The sequence below is a fragment of the Apteryx mantelli genome, chromosome 1 (assembly GCF_036417845.1).
Source record: "Apteryx mantelli isolate bAptMan1 chromosome 1, bAptMan1.hap1, whole genome shotgun sequence".
NCBI classification, from domain to species: domain Eukaryota; kingdom Metazoa; phylum Chordata; class Aves; order Apterygiformes; family Apterygidae; genus Apteryx; species Apteryx mantelli.
In genome coordinates this window covers 190,496,871-190,514,533 of record NC_089978.1, presented here as the reverse complement: position 1 = coordinate 190,514,533, position 17,663 = coordinate 190,496,871, and the positions used below count along the sequence as shown (strand labels likewise).

The window sequence follows — 17,663 nt, the reverse complement described above, 5'->3', positions numbered from 1 at the left end:
CCAAGAAAGAGACTGACCGAAGGTGGCAAGTATAACCCATCCTTGTGCAGAGTGTCCACCGAACTGATATCTGAAGCACATTTGATCCTAACTAAAATCCTGGGTAATTTACTGACTGCGATCCCTCTTACCTTATCACATGAAGCCAGAAAAAAACAAAAAATGCTGAACCAAAATGCCATGTGAGCTATGCATAAAAAGCCTTTTGCATGTGACTTTCCTTATTCATGTGGGAAGAGGATCTTTGTCTCTATCTCCCCATCTAGAGAGAGCTCTATTGGGCAACTCATCATAGGAGTTTTGAGGCTAGAGGCGAAGGTAAATAATGAACAAATAAGGTTGGATGGATGTCCATCTTCTTCCCGTTTCACGTCTTCTTCTATCTGTAGCACTCCTATCACCCTTCCAATTTTATCTCAAAAGCAAATCCTAAGGTCAGGTGTCTGTAGTGTGTTTCCAAATAGGAGAGTAGGAATAGGCTTCACCAGGAAAATCCACGTAATGTCTTGGAGACTAATAGGGAGGTTCCGGCCCCCAAACCACACAGATACAATTCCTGCCCTTGTTAAAGACTGTAGTGTTTCCTCTGTAGTTTGCTTCTCACTTGCATTATCTTCCAAGCAGCATCAGGATTTGGATAGAAAGAGTGCCAGTGAAGGGCTTCCCAATCACACTGTGCTAAGTCCTATAGTAATGCTGAATCATGGCAGTCATGAAAATTGTAGGATGAGATATGAGCTTGAGGAGAAGAAGAAACCATAATGCTTAATAAGGCTTTAAAGGATGCTTTGTTGTTGATTATTAGTTGAAATTGAATGTTAAGGTCCTGAATGACCCATCTGTTGCCCTGTTTCAGACTAATGGGTGTGCATTAGCTAATGAGTATTGACTTTTTATTCATTTTGAGAATGCAATCCAAATGTTTGTATTAATTATAATTTGCAATTTCATTTCAGTAGTTTAATCAGTAAAATGGTTCAGAATAGTTTTGAGATTTGTAAAAAGCAATGTAGGATGTGTATATGTTTTGCAAAGTAGTAGTAATAGTTGCTAAGCCTAAATGATGAACTAAGTTGGCAGAATGCTTATATATTCAAAAGGAAGTTCTGTGTATTTGTACTTGCAAACATTTTAAATAATGAAAATACTCACAAAATATACTACCATGTTTTTTCTTATTACTGATCTTCACAGTGAGTGTTATTCTTGTGTAATTAATGAACAATGGATACTGGCTTTTATGTGAATTACTATAACATTTAAATGCAGCAAAAAATCTCATGTTTCTTTTATTCTGCAGCAATGGCAAGTCGGCAGGTAGACATTGCTACTCAAGGATGGTTCATTGGTCTTATGTGTGCTGTGGCTCTTCTTATTTTGATTTTACTGATTGTTTGCTTCATAAGGAGAAATAAAGGTGGCAAATATCCAGGTATGATGTATAATAATACAAGTAAAAATTACTGGTAATCCTAATAGGGCAGATCTCAGTTTTATTGGAGAAATTACATTTGCTGGTGGTTTACATTTACATTGTGTCCATCCTATCATTTGGTAGGCTTGTTGGGAGCAATCCATCTATTGGTAGAAGACTCCAATCCATTTAAGTGTGAGAAGGGTATCTCCCTCATTCCTGGAGGGTAGTATTAGTGCATTACCACTCTAGAGAGGTTGGAGCTTTCTTTGGGGATACTTGGCTCTCCCAGGAAGTACTGTGTGCCCCAGTTTCTGAAGTCTAATACAGATGGGTTTAACCCACTAAATTGAGCTGAGTTAGAATTTCATTGGTCTGAAGGCCTGGAAACATATGCCAGATCATACCTGCCATGTTATTTAATGTACTGGGAAAACAGCATTTCATAGGAAAATTCCCTTCACAGATTATTTTGTTTCAAATAAATTCAGATTTACTCAGAATCTATGTCTTCTTCAGGCTGTGTATTGTTGGAGCTAAATTTGAAGCCTTCATCCTCCAGTTAGGTTTTTTTTTCTTTTAGAATGGTTTTTCTTTTTAGTTTATTTGAGTGTTAGGCCTAGCAATGGCTGAATATGTTTCATAATTTGTAATTTAAAATGGGACCTATGCAGTGTGCCTCTTCTATCCAAACTCCAATCCTTCTGGATGTGTATATTATAAAAGACATATATGTGTGTATGTATGCATGCATGTGTTTATATGTCTTATATATATCTTTCCCCAACGATTTCATGAAATTTTCTGTCCAGTGCTACAGACTCCAAAGGTTTGGAAAATGATACAAGTATCCAGATTTTGGAATGTTTATTCAAAGCCAACTCAAGCTTAACTTTAAGTGTATATTGTCAATTTGGACATGAACAATATGGATATACTTATACAAATATAAAAAAAATCCATACTATATTTTAATTTCTGCCACTTTTTTTGATCAATGCCTTATTGCAATTAACACTTCTGAAAACTAGTGTTCATGAACATTTAAAGCTTTTCTTCTGTATATAGGCAAATCTTTCATAGCAGAACTTAATGTATCAGATGATTTTTACAAGATAAAATCACCTTGATAAATACAAGACTCCTACTCTGCCCAGACAGTCTAAGTATTTCATTGTTTTATGGTGAAGACAAAGATTTGTAGTACAGCAAAAATAAAGTAAGGGAAGCTTCTGTCCCAAAAGCTTTTGCCCATGGAGAAAAGATAATTAAGGAATGCAGTATTATATACAAGTTGAATGACAGGCTGAAGACATTTTAGTTATTTTTCCTAATATTTGGAGTTCGTTAAGAGAAAATGAGATTAGAGAGGATATAGGAAAAGTGACTATTAGTTGAGAGAAATGAGAAGGACAGCTAGAGGGAAGGTGGAATAACTGAAGTGATAAAACTGAAAAGAGAGGGAGGACTTGGAGTGAGCGAGCATTCAGAAGAGGGTAAAACATAGCTAGAGTAAAAGTGTAGAAGGTAGTTGGCTGCTGATAATGTCATTCATCTGTGGAAGTCCCTGCTGTTGACTGTCCGTTGACTAGATGTGGTAGACTTCAGCTGTGTCTGGTAAGATTTCCAGAATCAGTCTATACTCGTTTGTACCAGTGACTCTAGAACTAATTATGTTTTTGGTGTCATTGCAAAATTCCTGTTCTACAGATGAACTGGCAAATGCAAAGCATAGTTATTAATGCTTTTTTGTCTTAATTTTCGCATGTCATCTTGAGCTTGCCTGTGGTTAAAAAAAAGAAGTTATTTCAATATAAGATTATAGCAGCCAGATGCATTTCAAGGTGTTATGCATTGTCTTCATTTTACAGTTAGAAAATACTCTCAGGAATTATTCATATCATGTTAAATAACACTGTATAAACTAATGATGTACAAATTAAGTGTGTAAATTACCAGAATATGAGACTGTATGTTGGACTGTATGTTGTATATAACTATCTGCTAAACAAGGAAAGGATTTGAATGATAACTAGAAAAACAGAAATGAAAAGGCCCAGGGGAGAACCGTTAAAAATAATTCTAGAAGTCAATATATTATTATACTCTTGTCAACAGTCTCAATTTATAGGAATATCTGTTTTACATAAACAACTGTCTTCTCAGGTACTAGTGGGTTTCAGTGCCAAAAGACAGTGCTGCATAGTTGTTTTAGGACTAGTTGCATGCACTTTTATCAGTGAGTGATTACAAGATTACTAAACCTATAAGGAGGATGTGTTTAATTGCGAGTACTGCAAGAGATGCAATTATGTTAAATTTAGGTCTAGTATAGGCATTTTTGTTTTGCTTTTGATCATGTTATATAAAAGAAAGAATGAACAGACTAAAGACTTTTTCCCAAGTTTAATAATTTTTAAAATACTATTTAATATTCCCCTGGAGTATCTGTTAGAGAAGCTTTACTGCGTTGTTAGTGCATGACATGAAAGGAGAGTGGCTACAAACTAACAGTGAACACATGTGACACTGATTCAGTTTTATCAATCAGTATGAGAGGAATACCAAGAGTGAATAAGGAGTATGGATAAGTAAAAATTATTCAGATTGCAATAAACAATTCTATTAATAACATAAGCAAAGCAAGTATTTTAGTAGGCTTTTTAACAGAAAACTCCCTTTAATGTAAGAAATGAAAGGAAGTTTTATTAATGCCAAATGACATACAATATTTTTTACTTGAATGAAGATAAAATTCTATAACTAATTAAGAGATTTTTTCCTTAAAAAGGAAAAATGTAACAGCCTAAGACCTCAGTTCAGAGAACAGTTTTTACTCAAATATGTTCTTGCCAAATGTGATCAGTATGTGAAATTAGGATCCTAAGGTTTCTAATCTTGCAATTTAATGATAAAAATTCCAATTTCAAATATTTTAGTGAAGGAAAAGGAGGATGCACATGCTGATCCAGAAATACAACCTATGAAGGAAGATGATGGAACATTTGGTGAATACAGGTGAGTAACTGATGTGATTTGTCATGATCACTACTCATATCACACATGTAATTCATATAATATCTCACTTATTAATTCAAAATTCTAACTTTTTCACTCTGACAAATATTTTGTATCCAGTGTTTTATAGAACTACATATAGATAGCATTTCAGTTAGACCATTAGAAGCAATATTAAACACCCAAGATTTATGAACTGAGAGCTTAGAAGGTGTTCTAAGGATTGTCCACTAATGCTAGTTGAAGTCCAAATTCAACTCAAAGTGTCTGAAAGTGAGGAATCTCTGTTTACAAGCCCATCTTTCAGATAATTAAAATATCAGATATTATGTGCTTTTCAGATACTGTGTGCTTGCATCCTTTGAGTTGCGGCACATAATTGCATTCTTTTTTTGAAAATACGTTTCTTACAGAAACTTAATAAAGACAACATGGTGTTCCACTGCCTGGAAATTAAATTAATTCAAAATGGCTGACAATACTAACACTTAATCCAATAGCAAAGAAGATATGTTAAACACAGAGGTGAGAGAACATCCTAAAAGAAAAACAAATCTCCATTTCATCTGTTTCTGTGCAAGAAATATAGCAAGCTGCTTCAAAGCATGCCGCACAGCTTTTATTCCTAATTATTTTCCTTTATCCTAAATATATGCTAACCGAATCTCCTTGTAACACAGAAAGCATGCTTTGGCAACTGTGTTCATATTAACAAATATGTGTGTGGTTGTTTATTAAAAAAGCAGGATTTTATTTGGTGTATTTTGATTAGGTCAGGAAATAATGTTATTATTTTCTAAATATGTCAATGCCATTATATTTTACTTGGGCGTTATAATACATTTTACAATGTATACCTGTGTCAAAAAATTGTAAAGGCCTTTTATTTTTTTGTAGCTGGAAAATTTACAAAAGTGCATGGAAATTTTGATTTTTTCAAGAAGGATTCACTCTGTTGTAATTTCTTTATATAAGGCAAATGGGCATCTTAATCTGACTAGAAGAGACTCACAATTCTGAATGCCAAAGAGCAGTTTCTCTTAATTCTTTCTTGATTTAAAAAAAAATACTCTAACCTGTTGTTCAGAATAGTGATTTATTGCAGCATTTTATTTTAAGTGCATATGGGTTAATTAAATTTATCTGATAAAAAGAGAGTTGTGAAGCAGTGGTTGGATGGAGATGTAAATAAGTATTGTGTAAGTTTTCCTAGGCAGTCCAGTTTGCATTCTACTTTATAGCTCCTCTGCCTTTCTGTGGCTGGAACTTTCATTAGCTGAAACTGATCTTCATACAGAATTGTACAAGTTATGTGGCTTGAATATATTTTTACTCAGGTGTAGAATAAGACTATTCAGTCTGTTTTCATGTGTGGTCTGTAGCAAAATTTGAATGTATGTGTCCATATTTAAATGGCTTCAGTTAATCTATTGAATCATCTAGTGCTTCATTAAATGATTTTATAATGCATTTATCAACCTTTTGTCTGGTGAATATGGACAATTGCATGGTTAGCTTTCAGAGTTGTTCGTATGAAGAAGCTCATCCTATTTACCATGCAAAAACTCCTTTCTACGTGTTTTTTTGTTTAATTAGTCTGGGCTTTCCTCTTTTTTCCTTAGAGACAGGGCAGCAGCAGCAACCAGTCAGATTACAGAAGATATCTTGGCACCCTCTCTGCAGCCCAACATCACTGCAGTCACTCAGTTCCCAGTTTGTCTGTCTCATATGGCACTGGTCACAATGCAGTGCTTCTTTGAGGAAAAAGGGTGTAGGTTTTCCCTTAAAAAAAAAGAAGTAATTTTTGAAAGATCTAGGAATTCGAGTATTTTGAACTTTTTTCATCACTTCAGGTCCATGTCTACTTGGACAGTAAAGAAAATGGACAAGGAAAAGAAAAGACAAGGTAGCTGTGCCAAATCTCCTGAAGCAGACTCTGTCTTTACCAAAGCAATTTCTGTGAGATCTGACAGATCCAACTTCTTCAGAAGGTCAGGGGATCAATACTGCAGCACCAGATCAGAGACCTCCTTCTCCAGGAGGAGAGCTAGGCAGTCTTCAGAGCTTACAAGGGTTAGTTCTGTCTCTGCTTCCCTCTGCCAAGAGGAAAAGAGGTCAGACGAATGGAAGTACAGGCATGGCTCTAGACATCATGCTTCCAAGCAACAGATAATGGGGTCGGAAGAGGGCTCAGGTTCTCAGGCAGGACAGCCTCCCCCTTTCCAGCAACGGCTCAGCTGCAACTCAGTTCGTGGCTCACTGGCAAGGCAGCGTTCTTCTCTCCAGCAGTGGTTCATCCAGACTCCAGACTACAGCTCAGATTCAGAAGACTCTCAAAGCTCCTACCACAAGAAGGTAAGACCTTCTACTACTACTCATTTCTCTGAATCTGAAAAAAATACATTAGTGAGATCTGTAATATTGCCTGAGTTGGCTACTGTGTTAAAGGACGCACTGACAGCAGCCAGACAAAGTATAACTTCTGTGGCACAGGCTAGCTCCCATTCAGTAAAGCATCCCAGGGTACCAATTACAGAAGTTCCTGTGTTTCCCCTAGAAGCAACTGGGAGCAGCTTCCAAGCTTTTGAGTCTGACTGTGTGGGCAGTTTAAAAGAGCAAACAGCTTCTAGTAAGGAGGAATCTAAGGCTGACAAGGCCTTGGAGGATGAGTCATCCATTGAAGATGTGGAGGTGTCATCTCAGTCCCCTACAGAAGACCAAGAGGAACCAGATCCTGTGCGTAAGTTTGACATGGAGAATCAGAATTATCTGTTCAAGCACATTAAGAGAGTGCTAATGTTGAAATCTTCCAAATCTGAATGCCCTTCAGAAGAACTGCCTATCCCCTCTGAAGAAGGCAAGGTAAATAATGCCCTTCCTATCCATTCAGCAGTGGAAAATCTTGTCTGTAGGATTTGGGGTAATCCTGAGGCAAAACATGAAGCCCCAGCAGTCCTACGTAAGGTGTATCCTCTTCCAGCGGATAAGGCTGCATTGTGGGGGGCCTTGCCTGAGGTAGACAGGGCAGTGGTTACTGGGGATTCTGTATCTGCTAATATGGATGCTCTACCTAAAGATCCTACTGATAGAAAGGTTGAGGAAGCAATCAAAAGATCTTTCAAGCTAGTTGCAGCCCAACTTGGAGTATCCATCTACTGCACCTATGCTTCAAGAGCCTTGCTAATATGGCTGGAGGAAGAACAAGACAGAGTCAAAAAGAAATGGGTCCAATCCACAGCCAGGCAGAGGACACAGAGGCTATGTAAAATTGCAGCTAATTTCATCCATGATGCAGCTGAGGATTCTCTAAGACTCACAGTTAAAAATATGGCCTGCCTCACAGTAGCCTGGAGAGCTATTTGGCTACGGCCTTGGACTTCATCGCTAGATCTAAAATGTCAGCTGCTGTCTTTACCATATACAGGTGGCAAGCTATTTGGTGAATCCATGGTAAAGATCATGAAGGATTTTTCAGAACGCAAACATTCCTTCCATCAGCTGAGAAAAAAAAGATCTATTGAAAGCTCTTTGTTTTCTTACCCTCACAACTGTCTGAGCTCCTTCCGTTCTCCTCCTAAGTTTAAAGGAGGGAAGGGAAAGTATAAGGTCTCACAGTCATTTCACAGCAACTACAAAAGGACATCTCATTTTCTGAGAGACATCAGAGCCATCAAGAGGAACTTTCTAACAATATAGACTTGCTTCCTTTTTTCTCAGGAGCTGGGAAAAGTGGAAGATTTGGAAATTTATGGTGAACGGGCATCAGTATTTCTGGACAAGTAATCTCAATGCTTAGGAAATTAGTTGTTTCAAAGTAAGATTTAAATAATTTTGCCACTAATTAACATTTTCCAGAAAAGTCATAGCTCTCAGATTTAGAGGGAGTTTTTGTCACATTCAGTTGCTAGGCTTCCTGGTATTTTTGAGATGGTCTGGACCTGTTTGAAGTTTTTCACGCTTCAGCTGTGTTTCTTTACCTAAGAGCATACTTCCTGCAGAACCTGCCAACATGGGATTTTTCTGCCATATCAGCCTAATGAAGGAAATAATGCTTCAGGAAACACAGTTGTTTTGGGAACCACAGAATAACTGTATACACAATCCCCCTGTGGCTGGAGACGTAATTGGGTCTTCACATAACAAGGGAAAACAGTGCCTCTGGAAGTCCATTTTATAGCAAAGCAATTGCATTACAATCCTGATGGTTTTGAGTTATAGAAGACTGATACAGTTAATTGTGAACAGTGAATGATTACTCCAAGACACTGCAAAAAATACCATAAACAAATGTTTGTTTAAAGAAAAAATAAAGACATAGGGCTCCTGTTCAGATCAGCACAGTCTATCTATAATAAAGCAGCCTAAATAAATTTCTGTCCTGGGCCATGAATCAAGATAAATTAAGGAGTTATAACATCTTCAGACTTTTGGATTTGAGGATGGGGAGAGATTACAAGCATGGATTTGTTAAACTTTATGGGAGGTATGAAAGGGAAGCTTTTCACATCTTTTATTATATGATATCTATGTACTTTTGTCCTCTCATTCCAATCTGTGAAATGTGCTCAGGAGGGTTGAACAGGACAAAGCATCTACAGTGGTAGGACTGCTAGGTGTGGTTGCACAGGCTGTTTGCACATTTCATTGAATTCTTTTGCCTCTTTTCTCAAGTGTTTTGATGCACAAAGTATTTTTTCCAGAAATTCCTAGCTACTCTGTGAGAGACTTTCTGGAAACGGTTGGTGGACAGCTCTGAGGTTGTTAAGTATTACAGTCTTCCATCTTTCTCTGGGTTGATTAACAATGCAGATATAGTTTATGACCTGCAATAGTATTTTTCTCTATTGTACTTTTTCAAATTTTATTTGCAATTCAGGTTTGTTTCCAGAGAATCTGCCAATAACTTGTGCCTTCACCACTCTAAGTCTAAACTCAGTTGCTTCTAACACAAGAGATAACGTCAATAGACTGCCTGAGGATTCTTACCTCTGAATAGTCTCTTTGGATTTGGCAGCAGTCTTACTGTGTCCTCATTCACACACACATGCTTTCTTTGATGGTTCCTAACTTAATTCTTGAACATCCGTGTCACTTCTTTTTTGAAACATTGCATTGATTTCATTTTATATGTTTTTCCTCCAGAAGACATAGTAAATGTGAAAAATTTGATTAACTTTATCTCAAGTAAATTTTTCTCTAAAATTTTCACAAGGAGAGAGTCAGATTCTTTGACTAACAACTTTTTCAGCCTACTGCCAGTTAGAGGAAGAGCTCAGGTTTCCAGTTTTTACAGCTTCTGCTAAGATTGAAGATAAGTATTGCAGAGTGGCTAAAGACAAGCTACTTGGAAAACAAATATAGATGCGTGTATATCTTAGCTAGATTAGAAATAGTAAAAAGTTCTGAAATCTGGATTGAGACATAACACATAGGAAAACATATGCATAGGTGCATAGGGAAAGAGTGTTTCATCTACCTGGTCTTCAGGATCCCTAACAACTTATAAGCATGAGCAGAAACATGTTAGGTATTAGGGCAGAGTTCCTCTTAAAATTTACAGGGAAGCCATAGTCTAAGGTACTTCTGTAACTTTATATGAATGCTTATACGTAAACATTTCTGGGCTGTTGACCTGAGGGTACAGAAAAAGGAATAGATTTTTTCTGCATCCTCTTATCCAGTAGCCCAGAATGCTTCACCCATTTTGTTTGTTTTGTGTTACCTTTCATGCAACAGTTGTGTTATACGGAAAAGTAGTGTATTGCTAACCATATATTGAGTTGTTTTGCATGTCCATTAATGTGGCAAAGTTTAGTGGGAACTAATTGCCTGCTGGACTGCAGAGGCATCGTAAAACTGTCTTTCCCATTCTGACTGGTTGCTGCATGCACCCATTTCTAAGGAAGAAAAATTAAAAAGGTGAAGAAAGAAAGGAGATTTGAAGGTAACACATTTCTTTCAATAACTGTGATAAGCTTGTGAAATAGAAGTACTGTTTTTTAAAGTAAGTTTGTACTTTATGCTTGTCATTATCACCTTCCTACTTCATCATATCTTTTAATCATTAGCTGCAAGTTTGCTGTTTGTTTCATGAAACTAAGAAGAAAAAGAAATATGTATTCATATATTAGCAGTACTTTATGAAAAATATTTAAATCATGTTTTCAGAGTATACTTTAATATTAAACGCACTGTTCTTACTAAAATGGCAAGTTACTTACTGAAATGGCCTGGTTATCTGTAAGTATCAGTCTTCATTAAGAAACTGTCATCCTTAAAAAGCTAATAGTGTGAAATTTATTTGTAAGGCAACAAATAGTAAAAGTATCACTGGACTTAACTTTCATGGCTGTCTCATCTACATGCAGAACTCATACACATGCTCACCTCCTGTTTTGTTCCCAGTACTTACTGTCTCACTATTATAATTGTATGAACAGTGTATGTGACATATTTCAGAATACTTTTAAATATTCCACAGTAATTTTATTCAATCCAACTTGTACTTTATTTTCCATTTCAAAATACTGCACTAGATAAGTATAAAAGTCAGCAAACAAAACCACAAGCGAAAACTAAAAGAAATTATGATCTATCCTGATTGCATTTTGGAACAGTTTTGTGAAAGATCATAAACAAGGTTAACAAGCCTCAGAGATACTATATCAGAATTTCTGGCTTTAACATGTTTCTGCAGTGGAGTATTACACATTCTAAAGCCAGTATTTTATAGCTCTTTGGGCTGCAGTATTCACAATGAGACAATCCAGCTACCTTTTCAAATCGCTTCTTGGCAGCACACAGAAAATCCATTCATTTCCCCAGAGCACCAGGGACCCTTCTCTGTTTTGCACCCCAGGGTTATACCAAAACACTGGTGTCTTCACTTCCACTGCCTCTGCCTCTGTCTCTGCCTGTCTGTCTGTCTCACTCTCTCTCTCTCTCATTTCTTACTCTTTCTTCCTCAGTTTCTTTCCCTTCCGTCCAAAATTTTGTATTCATATCTAATACAAGAGTCACAATCACAGTCCAATTTGATAAAGAATCATGGTACCGTGGCTGATGTTTCCTCTTCCTGAACAAGTGGAAAGCACCCTGGGTATTCCCACTTCTCTTTTTACTGCCAGAGTCCGGGCAGAACTTCTTTCTGGGTTTTTATGGTGCAAAAAGGGAGGGAATCCCCAGGTTCAGATTTGATTTTTGCATCTGCTGTAAGTGTGCACTTACACCAGTAGCCACGTCCATGCAGGTACACTCCTGGGTAAATCTGCAGTTTTGTTTGTTCATTTTTTAATTATACAGACAGTACAATCTGCATCCTTACTAAAATATAGAAAAATCACAGACACAATGTAACCAACTGTGTAAGTACTTTTTCATTGTTTAGATTATAAATAAACTTTATTTATTTATAAACAAATGCAAAATATTTATAAACAAAAAATGCGCACAAGAAGACTGTAAGAGCAACACAAAGCGAAAGTTCCTGTATCCAGATTTATCTAATTTATAAATTAACCTCTAGTTTTGTTTTGGATTAAACACAAAGATGTCTAAAATGTAAATATTTGTAAAGCAGTGATGATGTACTTTTTATTTATGGTATATTCCAGCCCACTGAATTACACTGGATAGGCTCACACTTCAGAATATTTGCACATTTTTCTGTCAATTTGGAATGTGATACAAATGCACTTTTAATTTATTTTCATTCCTACTTATGCTGTAATACCATTCAAAATTAAACAGTAAATCATATGTACAATATTCTTTCTCTCACAGAGAAAGCACTGAACACTCAGATCATTTTCCTTTAGGAGTAGGACCTAGTACTATGTAAAGGTGAGGGGCTGGTCTTCATCTCATTTGTATAGCCTGTTTCTAATGACTCTAGTGCACTCTAATGAGGATAATGGACAAACTACATTTCTATCCAACAAGGACATTCTTACCTAAGATGTTTAAATACTCTATTCTCTCTTTGACCTATTAAATGCAGTGTCCTTCCAAAATGATCCCTCTTAGATATTTTGTACGATGGTTGTGTTTGTAGTATTACAAACATTTTCACTTTGCTTCTGGATACTTGACATTTTGAAGTGAAATTTTTGTAAGTGTTAATACTCTGTCTGTTTGCAAAACCAGTGGGCACAGAGGATCAATGATATGATACTTATCCTCATGCCACATGCACAGTAGCAAAAACAAAGTCAAGCTGATAGTCAAGTTGCGAGTTTCTGCCTTCTTGTATTTTAATTTTAACATGAAGGTTTTCTTAGATGGAAATGCGATTATATTCCTACCATTTCTCTCTTCCTGTGTATGTGTAGAAAAATAAAACTTTTGTTATGCTTTTCTTTTTGTAAGTATATCCATATTACAGATGTATCTTTTTAGGACATAATAATTCAGTATCTTCCAAAGCCAAAAAAAGATGATGAAATGAAAAGTAGCAGCTTAATGGAAAATTGGTATAATGATTTTTAGTGAAATGCTTCTCAATAAGGCATTAATTAATCTATGTGATTTTGTATATGCTGTATAGTTTTGGCCTCTCTCTCCTTTCCTTTTTCTGTTGTCCTCCAAATCATCATCATCATTGCCAGAACATGTTATCAGTTGAGGATTAGGGTAGGGAGGTTGATCTGATAAGTAATGAAAGTGTGGAAGTACCATCAGGGTGAGGTTAGCAAAGATAAATGGAGTAAAACATTTCTTCATACCTGCCAAAAAAAACCTAAGCATGCTCGTAACTGCTCGATTCTAGCCAATATAAGCTAAATTGTTGTTTTACCTGTACACAGTAAATGTTTTAGCAGTTTTAAGAGCAACTTCATAAAATACTGATCACTATCAGGATATGGACTTTGCTTTTCTTCTTAGGCTATTTTCATTTGTTTCTTCTGCACCCTTTTAATGGAATATGTAGGTCTCTTGAAAGGTAAGGTTGAAAATTGCAAGTGTGGCCTGCATTATATAACAAATTATTTGAAATGCAGCACTTTTATTTTCTTTTTACTAGTAAAAAAACAGTATATTTCATTTAACCAAATTCATTCTTCATTCACATTCAAGGAGTCAATAAAATTAAGAAGTTTAACAGACTAACTTCATGGCACATTATAAGCTATTTTCTTTGAAGAACAAATAAATTTTTATGTAACTTTACAACCCACTTTTTAATGCTTGCAGTTACGTCTAAATTGCTTCTGAGCCAAGGGCACAAGTCTTATCATTGAAAAATCATGCACGATGAAAAAAAAAAAGAAACCACGAAAACCCCCTCCCTCCACTGAAGATACTATCTGTTTAAACCATTACTATACCATGTGTTCATGTCAACTGCATCATATTGATTTGCCTCTACAATGCGATGTGGGTTTTCTAAAGGGTTACAGGGCTGTGCACATGCTTTTTTTAAACTCTGCATGCATGGCTGATTTTGTCTGAATAAATAATACATTCATTAATTTTTTTTTTAATTTTTTTTTTTTGGTGCATATCTGTGTGTGTCTCCAGTGATGCAGAGGACCATAAACCTCTAAAAAAAGGAAGCCGGACACCTTCAGACAGAACTGTGAAAAAAGAAGACAGTGATGATAGTTTAGTTGACTATGGAGAAGGTGTAAATGGTCAGTTCAATGAGGATGGCTCCTTTATTGGACAATACAGTGGTAAAAAAGAGAAAGAACCTGCAGAAGGAAATGAAAGTTCTGAGGCTCCTTCTCCTGTAAATGCCATGAATTCATTTGTGTAATCAAAGAACTTGATCCCCTTGTCGCAGTATCTTCAGTTATATTTAAAGCACTTGTACATCCTCCTCCTTCTAATATGAACGTGCAGGTAGCAAAACTCCTCACCACAAGATGTTTATATTATGGGAATATGCAGGCCATTATAATTATACAGTATAATGACACATTAAGCGATATGTTAGTATGACTCAAAATAAGAAATTCAAATTTGGTTCCAAACTTGAGTATTCTCGCTTTTTTTTTTTTAAAAAAAGGAGCTGACACAAAAAATAACATTGACTGATAATATTATTTCCTGTTGAAAATACAGTATAATGCATGAAAAAATGCTACACAATTCACAGATAATCTTGTGTACACTATAAAAACATGGTTTGATAATTTGTTATGCGGTCCTCAGCTGAATCCCTGGATATGAATTCCGTTTTCATTGTCAGAGTGTTATAGTAGTATTATATAGAACTTCAATGTCTTTGTGGACATTGTTGTGAAATTGGTGACTTAATGTCTAGCTATCATATGTCTTTTTGTAAGACAGTTAGGAACAGTATGTACAGTATATAATTGCTAAATGATTTAAGTATGACACTTGCATTTGCTGATGCTTAATGAGACCCTATTATCTGCTCTTTGCTCCTATTACTTTATAGCCTTTTTAATCTATCAAGTGTTACAGCAGTACAGTGTTCTATTTTTACATCAAAATACATTGGATTGATTTTAGGGCATGAAAGATACGCATTGCAATGCATTTTGGAATTTGTACAGTCACTGAAGGAAAAACTTTAAAATGAGAGAAAATATTCCAGAAAACACAGGGCAAAATACATTCAGTGCCTTTTTACAATATGCATTCCATAATGCACTGTACTACTAAATCAGTTGGTGCAGTAAACTGTGATTAGCGGACTACTATCATTGCCAAATAAAGTAACAATGTGTAAAAAAAAAAAAAAAGTGTTATGAAACTGTTGTGCTAAAAAATGGAAGGTTTTCAATGTTTTAAATTACGCAAAAAACAGTATGATATTTTCCCCTTGAAAATAAAATATTCGCTTTATAGACAGAGCACAACAAGTTTTCATGGCCTTAGAAGATTTGTTAAAAAAAAGAAAAGTCAGAATTAAATTATTTACTAACACAGCAAAATTATAAACTCTTGCAAAATAATTTGTTAAAAAACAAACCAACCAGCCATACCAGCAAGAGTGCATTTCCCTCTGTATCATGGCCAGATGAACGTGGCAGCTTTGGAATTATCCACACCCAGAAACAGTGTGAGAGTTACCACTGGGAACCACAGAATTCAAGGAATCTGACAAGTGCTAACATGGTTTAGTGGTAAAAGATTACCATTATCAGTTACAAAATTATTTTCTCACAAATTATATCGATCAAATGTTTACCTCCAAATATAAATTTTTTATAACAACCTATGGTTGAAGGAATGCTCAGTTTCATTTGCCAATAAATTGGTTTTTCATAACTTGCATCAAGTTTAATTTTAAGTAAGCTTTTTATATGTAGATATTTTGTTGAATTTGTAAATACACATAAAGTGTAGATGCTATATGCTTCTAGATGTTACAAATAAAACAAGAAATCTTATGTTGTACTGTGTAAGAAGTACTATAGCCAATGGTGTGCATGGTATTTTAAAGCATCTACTTAAATATATATTTTTTTTGCTGTGAAAATGAAATAGTGAACTGTTCTACTTATTTACTGCAGATTCCTAATTAAACCATTCAGAGCTTTTGCCAGTGCATTACATTAGACTGTAGTACACCTTGCAGCTTTCATGTATATATTGTAGGTAAAGCACAACTGAAGTAATCACACATCTAAGTTAGCTGTAAGAAGCTTCTTTCGCACCTCTGAGCCTTCCATTGATCAGTTTTCTTAATGGGAGCCAAAATAAGAAATGAGTAATGCAAACAGTGATTACAAAGCACAAAGGGAATGTTTCTTAATAAGATTTGCCAACGGTTTTGGTAAAAGAGAAGTATAATTTTACTCTTATTTAATTATAGATGCTGAATTATCTGTGCATGTGTGGGTAAACATACAGGCTCACTTCTGTAATAGTGCAACAGATTTTGTATTAAAAATAAATGTGGTTTTAAAATTTCACTGTTTGTTCTGTTTGGATTAGTAGTAAAAATCTCATCTGATTCACCAGATATTTAAAAATTAAAAGTGGAAAAAGCATGAAACAACTCTGTCAGAAGTTATTCCCATGATATTGCAGTTTATGTTCTTTAACCAAATTATTTGCAGAATGTTGCATATCTTTACTTATTACCATTTGAAAAATGTGAATGTCTCCGACCATTTCCCATTGAAATTAGGTGCTATTTACATTTTCTTCCATGAATACTTTAGTCAAAATAGCAAGGGAGGGGGCAAGGAGGGGAGGAGGGAAGACATGTTCCATACCTGCAAGAGTGAGTAAGAACAAATAAGAGTATATATTCCAAAATAAGAACCCTCAGATAGGATCCTGAATCAGGAAATTGCCTGACATACAAAATTCTGAGAATTCATTTTTAAATAGTATGTTTAACAGTACATAAAGTGAGGAAAACATCTTTTACAGTACAGAAAATCCAGCGCAATGCTCTTTTCATATCTTGTCTATTCTGTGTTCGAATGGAAGCAGATGGGGCAGGAGGGCAGATACTCTGAAGAGAAGACTGAAGGAGAGGTATGGATTCCAAGAGATAGAAATACTTCAGGAAGTACATCAAAAAAACTGATGTTTGGCTATGATACGTGAAAGAAGGATTTTATCTGAAGCCATGCTGTCGGCTCTCCAAGCTGCCTATGTGATTGAAACCCCCTGGCTATTCCAACTTCTATCATCTGCTTAGTCACAGTTCTGGCGCCTTCAAATACTGGGCTGCCTAGTTTTCTGTACAGGTATCTGTTGATTTTTCCAGCAATATGCAGTGATTGGGATATATGAAATACTTTGTTTCTATTTTGATAATTCCTGGAAAGAGGGATCTGAATTCCCAGTTTTGTTGGAATAAAAGGTTTTGTATGATAATCATTTTTGGAGATGTACCTTATATAGGTTCTTTTGTGACTGTTTCCCAAAGTGTATTAATGCATAAAGTACCTGGATTTTCCTTTTAGTGATTTACTTTTGCTTTTGGTTTTATTCTTACTGAAGTGGTTGTTAAAATCCAGAGGGAATTAAAGAGAATATCCCAAGAATAGTTCCTTTCTTGTAATCTTCTCACATTGTTCCTTGGAAAATATGGTTTCCATGTGCTTCTCATATCAGAAGCAAAGTGGCAAAAGATTTGTGAACTAAATTCTCTTCACTTGCAATCTGACCTGTATTTAAGACAAGGCCTAGAGAAGAAATATGAAGGAATATGGTCTACAGCTTGAAAGCATTTTTTTTCTCTGAAGAAAGAATTAGAGAAGGAAACAAGCAGGAAGAAGATGAAATTTCAAGTATTTCT

At 35.6% G+C, this 17,663-nt stretch overlaps 1 protein-coding gene across 1 annotated transcript in view; it reads left to right on the top strand.

Annotated features, from left to right (window-relative positions):
- The window catches only part of NRCAM (neuronal cell adhesion molecule), a 68,837-nt gene extending 52,517 nt beyond the window's left edge, over positions 1–16,320 (top strand). The window contains exons 27-29 of the mRNA XM_067289953.1: positions 1,301–1,432; positions 4,354–4,432; positions 13,952–16,320. Of these exons, the coding sequence (XP_067146054.1) occupies positions 1,301–1,432; positions 4,354–4,432; positions 13,952–14,189 (449 nt within the window). The 3' untranslated portion in view covers positions 14,190–16,320. The remainder of the gene's footprint in view (positions 1–1,300; positions 1,433–4,353; positions 4,433–13,951) is intronic.
- Positions 16,321–17,663: the final 1,343 nt, after the last annotated feature.